The sequence below is a fragment of the Eimeria acervulina genome, genomic scaffold, assembly GCF_000499425.1.
Source record: "Eimeria acervulina Houghton genomic scaffold, Eah_scaff7, whole genome shotgun sequence".
NCBI lineage: Eukaryota > Apicomplexa > Conoidasida > Eucoccidiorida > Eimeriidae > Eimeria > Eimeria acervulina.
In genome coordinates, this window is record NW_013549647.1 from 11,329 (window position 1) to 22,235 (window position 10,907).

Below are 10,907 nucleotides of genomic sequence, written 5' to 3' on the forward strand. Positions count from 1 at the left end.
GGGAAATGTCTCCTTTTGTCTCCTTTCTGTCTCCTTTTGTCTCTTTTTTTGTTTCTTTTATGTCTTCTTTTGTCTCTTTTATGTCTTCTTCTGTCTTTTTTATGTCTCCTTATGTCTCTTATATGTCTCCTTTTGTCTTTTTTATGTCTCCTTTTGTCTCCTTTTTGCCTCTTTTTTGTCTCTGTTTTTGTCTCCCTTTTGTCTCTTTGTTGTCTCCCTTTTGTCTCTTTTCTGTCTCCTTTTTGTCTCTTTGTTGTTTTCTTTTTGTCTCTTTTTTTGTCTCCTTTTTGTCTCCTTTCTGTTTCCTATCTGTCTCTTTTGTGTCTCTTTTTTGTTTCTTTTTTGTCTCCTTTTCTGTCTCCCTTCTTGTCTGCTTTTTGTCTCTTTTTGGCTCTCTTTTGTCTCTTTGTTGTCTCCTTTTTTTATCTGTTCTGCTTCCTTTTTGTCTCCTTGCTGTCTCCTTTTTGTCTCCTTTCTGTCTCCTTTGCTGTCTTTCGTTGAAATACGACTGTCTCTGGGCCTTCTTCATTCGCAGCTGCGTAGACCCTAAACCCTGCTGCCGCAGCAGCAGGCAGCAGCAGTAGCAGCAGCAGCAGCAGCTTTTGGTTTGCTGCTGCTTGCAGAGATGAGCTCGAAGAGATGCTAGGAGACGAAACCTTAGCGCGGGAGGTGAGGGAGCAGCAGCAGCTTTTCTCGCAGGCCTCTATATTGGAGACAACGAGGTAATCTGCTGCAGCTGCTGCTGCACCAGGAGAGGTGCAGCAGCAGCAGCAGCTGCTGCATTGTTGCTGCTGCTCTCAACTTGCTGCAGCAGCAGCTGCTGCTCTCACTTAGCCACAGCAGTGCACCAGCAGCAGTGCTGCTGCAGCTCTCAAGTTGCAGCGGGGGTTCGTGCAGCAACTTGGCTGCAGCAGCAGCAGTTTGCTGCATCAGGTTGCTGCAACAGTTTTGCTGCAGTAGTTAGCTGCAAGCAGTTTGTTGCAGCAGTTTTGCTGCAGTAGTTTGCTGCAGCAGCATTTGGGTCGCTGCAGCACTTTGCTGCAGCAGTTTACTGCACCAGCATTTGCTTCGCTCCAGCAGTTTGCTGCAACAGCATTTGGTTCGCTGCAGCAGTTTGCTGCAGCAGTTTGCTGCAACAGCATTTGGGTCGCTGCAGCAGTTTGCTGCAGCAGTTTGCTGCAACAGCATTTGGTTTGCTGCAGCAAGAGGATTTTTTGGTTTGTTTGACTGACATGCAGAAGACAGAGAAGACACGAGAGCTACCGACTGCTAAAGTGCATCCTACCCGCAGCAGCAGCAGCAGCTAATGCAGCAGCAGCAGCAGCTAATGCAGCAGCAGCAGCAGCAGCAGCAGCTGATGCTGCAGCAGCAGCAGCAGCAGCAGCAGCTGATGCTGCAGCAGCAGCAACAGTACGAACAGCGACGGCAGCAGATACCATCAAAAGAAGCATGTCTTATTATTTGCTGCTGTTGCCTCTGAGGCAAATTTAAACACTGCATCGCGCGGAGAGACAACTGTCTCCTCAACACGCAGCGAGCTTTTGGCTAGCTAGCTAGCAGCTAGCTACGGGTAGCTAACAGCTAGCTACTAGCTACAACTAGCTAGCTAGCCACGAGCTAGTTGCTGCTTAGCAGCATCGCACAATGCCCCGTAACACTGAGACAACCAAAACGCCTGAAGCTATGCTGCTGCAGCAAGTGCTGCTGCTGCTGCTGCGGCTACTGCTGCTGCTGCCAGTTCTGCAGTTGCTAGGGCTGCTGCTGCCACTGCCAGTCCGGCTGCTGCTGTTGCTGCGGCCTTACGAAATCCTCTTAATCGAGTTTTGCTGCAGCAGCAAAACGCAGCAGGAGTCACGAAGCAGCAGCAACAATAGCAACAGCAACAGCAGCAGCGCGAGGAAATTGAACAATCAGCAGCAGCAGCATGAGCAGCAGCAAAACCACGAGCAGCATCAGCAACATCACCGCAGCAGCCGTAGCAACAGAAACAACAGCAGAAACAAAACTACAAGCAGCAACAACAACATAGCAGCAGCAGCAACAGCAGCAGACGTATGAGGAGCAGCAGTAGACACATCAGCATCAGACGTATGAACAGCAGCAGCAGCAGCAGTAGAGCCACTAGCAGCAGCAACAGCAGCAGACTAAGCAGCAGCAGCAACAGCAGCAGACTAAGCAGCAGCAGCAACAGCAGCATGCCCGACAGCAGCAGCAGCAGCAGCAGCACCTTGACTTTATCAATAATATCTTGTGCATTTTGAAGCCCCATCTTGAGTTGTGTTGCTGTCGGCATTAAATTTGCTTTCAGGGCTTCACCAATCGCAACACAAGCCGGGTCACGCCCCATCGTTGCTGCTGCTATTACCTGTACCCATGCAGCAGCAGCAGCAGCAGCAGCAGCAGCAGAGATAAGGTGTGTAGGGGTAGGCAAACGGACGCAGAGACAGAGAGAGGGAGACAGAGACAGAGACAGACAAAAAGAGACAGAGGGAGAGACAGAGACAGAGATAGACAGCAAAGAAGAGACAGACAGACAAAGAGAGAAGAAAGGAGACAGACCAACTACCAAGGAAACAATTCAGAGGAAAACAAAGACAGAAAAAATAGAGGAGACACCTAAGAGATAAAGGAGACAGTTAAGATATAAAGGAGACATCTAAGAGACAAAGAAGGAGACAGTTAAGATATAAAGGACACAGCTAAGATATAAAGGACACAGTTAGATATAAAGGATACTGTTAAGATATAAAGGACACAGTTAGATATAAAGGAGACAGTTAAGATATAAAGGACACAGTTAAGATATAAAGGACACAGTTGAGATATAAAGGAGACAGTTAAGATATGAAGGAGACAGTTAAGATATAAAGGAGACAGTTAAGATATAAAGGAGACAGCTAAACTAAGAAGGCCTCACTTTGTCTCCTTTTGTATAATATGCAACAAACTGATACTTCGAGATGTCTCCTTCTATAATTACTTCATCATAGCCAGCGCCACTGCCAATATATCTATACAGAACAAAATAAACTTAAATAAATAAATAAATAAATAAATAAATAAATAAATATATTATTATTATTATTGTTACTTCCTATAAAGAAAAGGAAACTAATCAAAAGGAGACACGTAAAACGAGACTAACGAAAGGAGACTAACAAAAGGAGATAGACGGGAGGCATATATATATATATATATATATATATTTATTTATTTATAGTGTAGATTCTTCTCCAATCTACACTATAAAGATATAAAATTAATATTTTGTTTAAGAAAGAACAGACAGACAAAAGCAACTGACAGAGACAGTAAAACAAAACAACCCAACAAAGAAGGAGACCCTTCAGGAGAAAGGTGGGGAAAGGAGACAGTTGAGGAGACAACTAAAGAGAGAGACAGATAAAGAGACAAATGAACAAAAGAGAGACAAATAAAAGATACACGCAAATAGGAGATACAGACGTATAAAAGAGAATATACGATATAATATATATATAGTATATATACATATATATACACTATATATACTCTTTCAAAAGGGACAGACAGTTAGAGACAGAAAGAAAGAGCAGAAAAAGAGAGTAGGTGTGGCATCAGATGAAGGAGTGCGTTAAAGACCGGCTGAGGAGACAGTAGTTGCTGCTTAGGTGTCTCCTTTTACTTACCTAAGCCCCTTATTAAACACCATAGTCCAGAAGAAAGGCAAAGCTGTGAAGGGTTTACTCAAACCCAGCATATTTGCTGCTGCAACGCGACCCTGATCCATCGCAGTAGCGTAGTGCTCCACTCGTGTCTCGTCCCCTACGCAGCAGCAGCAGCATCAGTGGCAGCAGCAGCAGCATCAGTGGCAGCAGCAGCAGCAGCAGCAGCAGATGGGCCAGTGGCGTAAGGAGACAAAAAGGGAGACAGCAGACAGAAAAGGAAACAGAAAAAAGAGAAAGAAAGGGAGACGGCAAAAGAGACAGAAAAGGAGACAGAAGTCAGAAAATGAGAGACAGAAGGAGACAAGAGACAGAAAAGGAGACAGGAGACAGGAGACGGGAGACAGACAAGGAGACAGAACTAGGAGACAGAAAAGGAGACAGAGACAGAGATAGGCAAAGGAGATAAGAGAGAGGAGACAGAAAAGGAGACAGCAGAAGTCTCCCTCATTCACCTGTCTTTACATAGGGAAAGCTAGCGATGTCTCCAGCAGCAAAAATATTGGGGTGAGAGGGGCAGCTGCAGACCCCACAGAGCAGCGCAGCAGACATAAAACCTTCAACAGCAGCAGCAGCAGCAGCAAAAGCAGCAACACCAGCAGCAGCAGCAGCAGCAACTTCTAAAGCAGACACTACCAGCGAGAGACGCTCAGAGACATCGCACGCGGAAGGAGAACCAAAGAGAAAAGAAGAATAAACAAAGAAACACAAAAACAAACAAACAAATATATATATATATAATATAGTAATATTAGCGAATATATACACAACTATGTAGGTATGCAATGTACATAATATATTGTATGCCCATATATATATATGTATATATATATATATTACATATATATATACATATATATATATATGCATATATATATACAAAGGGAAGGATGCAAACTTCTATTTACAGCAAAAGAGAGACGGAAGAGACAGCAAGAGACAGAGAGAAGAGACAGCAAAAGAGACACAAGATACAGCAAAAGAGAGAGAAGATACAGCAAAGGAGAGAGAAGAGACAGCAAGAGAAAGAGAGAAGAGACAGCAAGAGACAGAGAGAAGAGACAGCAAGAGACAGAGAGAAGAGACAGCACCCTTCCTATTTGCATACCTGAGAAAGGCATCAACAAGGAGACCCCCTCGGCTGCCTTCTTTGATTTTTTTGCTGCTTTCAATTGAAGGAAGTTCGGGGACAGCGCCCACACCAATAATAACGCGATCAGCAGCTAAAACTCTACCGCTCTTTAGCTTCACCCCCGTCACCTTCCCCTCCCTCGTGCTGCAGCAGCAGCAGCAGCAGCAGCAGAAGCAGCAGCAGCAGAAGCAGCAGCGACATTAAAGGAGTAAGAGCATCGCGCACGCGGCAATAGGAGAAGCAAATGCAGCACGGGAAGAGCGCAGCAGCAAGTCTGCAGCAGCAGCTGTAGCAACGTAACAGCAGCAGCAACCCAGCAGCAGCAACCCCGCAGCAGCAGCAGCAGCAGCAGCAGCAGCAATGAGAACAGACATGATCTGCGTTGCCTCTTCTTGCGGGATGAACTGCACGTCGTTTGTCTCCAACAAATTTTTAAATGCCCCGCCAACGCGAGTCCCCAAAACTGTCTCCAAAGGGACAGACTCCTGAAGAGACAGCAGCATATATATATATATATATATATGTATATTGTCTGTATAATGTATATATATATATACATATATAATTAGATTATACTGTCTCCTCACCACCTCTATTCGTCTCTTATATGAGGCGATGAAGATAGAGGAGGAGACAGCAAAGAAGATAGAAAAGGAGACAGCAAAGAAGATAAAGGAGGAGACAGGCAAGAGACTAAAGAAGGAGAGAGGAAAGAGGGTAGATAGAGAAGAAGTAAAGAGATATTATCTCTTAGCTGCAGTGTCTCCTCTCTTACTTACCCTGCCAACAACAGTAATGTCTCTAACACCAACTTTCTTTAAAGCTGCTGCAATCTCAACACCTATAAACGACGAACCTAGAACAACATGTTTTAAGCTAGCAGCTGTATTAATATCAAAGAAAAGAGATGTGCGCATAGCCTTTAAGTCCTCCATACACCGCAAATAATATACACCTGAGGCATTCTCTCCTTCTACCCCTGTTAAGCGTCGCACGCAGCTGCCTGTACACAGCAGCAGCTGCATACATATACACCCAAGAGACACACAAACCAGCAAATATATTACCTTCTTATAGTAAAAGGATACGCTTAGACAGACAAAGAGACAATTAACACACACAGCAGCAAAAATATTCAAAGAGACAGACAGCAGCAAGACAGAGGCGGAGAGGAATAAAGGAGACAGCAGAAGACAGAAAAAAATAAGCAAAGAGACACAAAAAAGAGAGAAAAGAAAGGAGACAACACGAGACAGAACAGGCGACAGAAGAGGGATAAGAAAAGAGGAAGGAGGAGAGATAAGAGAGACAGAGAGGAGACTGAAAGGAGACACAAGGGAGACAGAAAGGAGACATAAAAGAGGCAGAAAGGAGACAGACAGGAGACAGAAAGGAGACAGAAAAAGAGACAGATAATAGAGCAAGAGAGACAAAAGGGAAGGAAGCAGAGGCAGCAGCTACAAGACGAACAATGAGGGAGGCATACATAGAGATAAGAAGAGACAAAAAGAGAGACAGCAGAGACAAAAAGGCAGAGACAGTAGGACGGAGATCTAAAGAGATACAGACTGCCTTAAACTTAATATAAACACAATACGAAGATATATTAACAAACAACAGAGACATCGGTGGAGACAGCAGCAAAGACAAACACTGATACACGCGAAAGGAGACACCACTGCCGCTGCTGCTACTGCTGCTGCTGCTGCAGCAAGCACGAGCCTCAAAAGACAGTTCAAGGCAAACGGAGACACCGCAAAGCATTAAGAGACAAACCAACGCAAGGAGACACCCGAATGGAAGAGAGTGACAGAGACAAACCACTGGCTGCTGCAAATCAGCAGCAGAAAGGAGGAGCAGCAGCACAGAGCAGCAGCAGGCAGGCAGCAGGCATCGGCAGCAGCAGCAGCAGAAATCAGCAACAGTAGCAGACACCAGCAGCAGCACCAGAAGACAGCAGCAGCAGCAGCAGCAAATGAACACCAACCTTGTCATAATGAAGAACGTCTCCTTTATTTGTTTTGAGGGTTTGCTTGTCTGCATCTACTCGCTCAACTGTCTCCCCCAGCCGCAACTCAGTATTCAGTGTCTCCGTTAGAAACTCCGTAGGGCGCAGCAAGACTGCAGCAACAGCAGCAGCAGCAGCAGCAGCACAGGGAAAGGGAAAGCCTCCAGTCAAGGACACCGCTGCAGCTAAATGCATCCTGCAACTGCACCCCCTCCACTGGCACCAGCTAGCTAACTGCATAGCTAGCTGGCTAGGTATGTGCATAGCTAGCTGGCTAGCCAGCTGGCTAACTGGGGGAGAGGGGGAGAGAACTGACTGTTTTGGGGCTCGCATTTGAGGTTCTTGCTTAAGACAATTCGATCGTAGGGAGGCATATCCTCCCTGCTTATCATCACCAGGCGACCTGCAGCAGCAGCAGCAGCAGCACCACGCAGCAGCAGCACCACGCAGCAGCAGCAGCAAAAAGCAGAAGACAGCAGCAGCAGACAGCAGCAGCAACAGGGGTGGTTGCTGTTTGGATCCGACGGAGACAGGAGACCACTGAGGAGACACTGTACGGCGGAGGAGGGACACAAGGAGAAAGAAAGGAGACAGAAAAGAGACAAAAAGGAGATATAAAGGAGGAAGAAGGGAGACAGAAAGGAGACAGAGAGAAGACAGAGAGGACACGAAAAGGAGACAGAAGGGACACAGAATGGAGAAAGCGAGGAGACTGAAAAGATACAGAAAGGAGACAGAAAAGAGACAGAGGAGACAGAAAAGAGACAGACAGGTGACAGAAAGGAGACAAAAAGGAAACAGGGAGGAGACAAAAAGGAGACAGAGAGGACACAGAAAGGAGGCAGAGAAGGAGACGGAGAAGGAGACAGAGGAGGAGACAGACAGGAGACAGAGAGGAGACAAAGGAGACAGAATACCTTTGAAGCCGAGCGCTCGCAGCTCCTCCACTGCAGCAAGTGCAGCGGGCCCCCCTCCAACAACAACAAACGTCTTGTCTTTAAATGCCTGCAAAGAGACCCAACGACTTCGCCTGCCTCAGCTAGCCAGCTAGCTAACCAGCCAGCTATCTAGCGAGCTAGCCAGCTAGCGAGGCAGCTACCCAGCTATCTCGCTAGCTGATGCCAGCTGCAGCGCACATCCAAGCTCCTCTCCCTGCGGCTGGTGCTGGCTGTGAAGTGCTTTTTATACTGCTGCTGCTGCTGCTGCTGCTGCTGCTGTCGCTGCTTACTGTGTCGGGTCTGTGGGAGCAGCAAACCGGAGAGGGCCCCTCATCTTCGAGTCTTTCTGGCAGCGAGGCAAACAGCCCTGAGCCCTTCACCTCCACAGGGTAAGTACGGATGCCCTGAGTAACGGGCCCTAAGCAGCAGCAGCAGCAGCAGCATCAGCAGCAGTAACCGTAACAGCAGCAGAGACAGTTCCCGAGGTCCCCACAGTTACTCCAGGGCGTCTCCGAGGTGTCTCCAAAGCGGCCTTTTGAGTGCTTTAAGGACGCCTTTAAAGTGTTTCCGCTACGGTGGCTTTAAAGTGTCTCTAAAGTGTTACGGGGGCGCAGCTGGAAGCTGGAGACGACCCCAGCCAACACGATCCCACACGATCCCAATGCAGACACCTCTAGGGGAGTCTAATTGCACTCTGGAGACGATCCCAAATAACACGACCCCACACGATCCCACACGACCCCACACGATCCCACACGACCCCACACGATCCCAAAGGAGACACCTCAAAGGGGACGCACCGCCAATGCATTTGCCCGTCTTCAGGTCAAACTTTGCGTCGTGCCACGGACAAGTAAGGTGCTCTGCTGTATGTACACCTGAAAGTAAAAAGAAGAACCCCACAAAGTCAAAGAGAGACGCCCGCTTAACCCTCGCATCAAATCGCAGCAGCAGCAGCAACAGCAGCACCAACATCACCCCCTTTCGCGCTGCTCTGTCTCCCCGCTTCCCCAAAGGCGTTGCAGGTAGCTAGCTAGCCAGCCAATCAGCAATCCAGCTAGCTGGGCAACAACCTTGCAACGAGAAGGGAGCAGCTAGCTAGCTAAGCGGTTTAGCTAGCTAGCTAGCTATCTAGCTGCCACTGAACCGGCGACTCCCCAGCTATCCACCTAGCCAGGGAGATAGCTAGCTAGCTAGCTGCGCTGCCACCCAGCCAGCCAGCTAGCTAGGTCGCTCGCCAGCTAGCTGGTTAGCTAGCTAGCCAGCTAGCTGGATAGCTAGCTGGCTACTAATAGATGCTGCGCTTTGACTTGCCTTTAACTAGCGGAGCGCCGTAGTGGGGACAGGTCGATCCCGTACAGTAGAAGGAGCCCCCCACATGAGAAACCAACACTTTGTCCTTTCCTGCAGCAGCAGCAGCAGCAGCAACAGCAGCAACAGCAGCAGCAGCAGCAGCGTGAGGGTTTCTTAAACAAATGCCGCGGTTGCAACGACCCAACAATGGCACCGCGCCTCACAGCAGCAGCAACAGCAGCAGCTGCAGCAGCAGCAGCAGCAGAAGGGCCTCCTCCCGTTGCAGCTGCGTGAGCCGTGGAGCAAAATGAATTGCGTGCTACTGCTGCAGGTATTTCTCCTGCTGTTGCTGCTGCTGCTGTTGCTGTTGCTGCTGCTGTTGTTGTTGCTGCTGCTGCAGTCTCTGTTGCTCCTGGTGCTGCTGCTCTCGCTGTTGCTGCTGCTGCTGTTGCTGTTGCTGCTGCTGCTGCTGCTGCTGCTGCTGCATGCGCCTCGCGTCTCACCTTCATTGACGGACACTTCATAGACCCCTCCTTCTGGAAAGTCCCCCACATCCCCCAACTTCACTTCTCTTCTTTTGCCGGTAGCAGCAAAACAAAGAGCAGCAGCAGCAGAAGCCATAGCAGCAGACCCCCCTTTGCGGTGCTGCTGTTGTTTCTGCTGCTGCTGCTGCTGCCGCAGCAGCAGCTGCTGCTGCTGATGCTGAAACGTGACACACCCGCCCCACCCCTCAGCTCGAGCATCCACTGCGTGCCGGAAGAACGGCTGTCGCTGCTGCTGCTGTTGCTGCTGCAGCTGTTGCTGCAGCTGGGTCTGCTGTTGTTGCTGCAGCTGCAGCTGCCGCAGCAAGACCCCCCCGTTCTGCAGCAGCGCGTGGGATCCGATCCTGCGCTGCAGACGAAGAGACAATAACTTCATTTTGTATGTCGATTCTTCAGAGTTAGCAGCCCCAAGAGGGAGGCGGCTGCTGCAGGCTCAGCAGCAGGAGAGGCTGAGGTGTACGTACACCTGAAAGGGAAGAGTATACACACTCAATAATACACAAAAGAAGAAATACTAACACATTATGCAGGTATCTCCGCTGCTGCTGCTGCTGCTGCAACAGCCGCTGCAGCTGCTCCTTGTAGGGCTGGAGAGAAGACCTGGCTGCTGCTGCAGCCTTCTCGCTGCAGCACACTCGCAAAGAAGTAGCAGCAAATATTATTAAAAGTATTTATTGAGTTTAAATTAAGAAATAACCAGCAACTGCGTTGGTTGCATGCTGATCTCAGGTGTTCAGGTGTACGTACACCTGATGCTGCGTCTTCCGCTCTGTCTCCTGCGAGTGTCTCTACTTTATGCTGTCTCTGCATGTGCTGCAACACCAAAAGAGACAGCAGCAGCACTAGGGGTCCTCCTTACTCCCCCCCCCCACACGGTAGCTGCAGCAGGTTGAGGGGAGGTAGCAGCTAGCTATAGCTAGCTGCACTTAGCTAGCTGCGACTAGCAGCTCTTCTGGGCAGCTTAGCTGACGTAGGAAGCTAGCAACAGCATTACGAGCAGCAGCAGCAGCAGGCCAGCAGCAGCATGCTGCTGTTGCTGCTGGTCGCTGCTGCCCCTGCTGCAGTGTGGGGCCCACACTGCATTATGAGTTATAATTTTTTGTTTTTATTTTCTTACTGTCTGATTGCTGAGACTAAGGAGACAGGCAATAGTAATTGTTTATTAAGGTCTGTTTGTGCATGCAGCAGAAGGGGGGGGGTTGAGGGGCCTAAGTAAATAAAGTAACTGCTGGGGTTGTTGTTGCTGCGCAGCAGCAGCTTCAGCGAAAAGCGCTGCAACTCAGAGGAGAC

General features: G+C 48.7%; 1 protein-coding gene across 1 annotated transcript; it reads right to left on the minus strand.

Annotated features, from left to right (window-relative positions):
- Positions 1-7,955: 7,955 nt before the first annotated feature.
- EAH_00002090 (pyridine nucleotide-disulphide oxidoreductase domain-containing protein, putative) lies at positions 7,956-9,993 on the minus strand (the record flags this gene model as incomplete). The annotated part of the gene is made up of 3 exons (XM_013394628.1): positions 7,956-8,200; positions 8,583-8,660; positions 9,579-9,993. 3 exons carry the CDS (start codon positions 9,991-9,993, stop codon positions 7,956-7,958), a joined length of 738 nt encoding a protein of 245 aa, XP_013250082.1.
- Between the last annotated feature and the right edge of the window lie 914 nt (positions 9,994-10,907).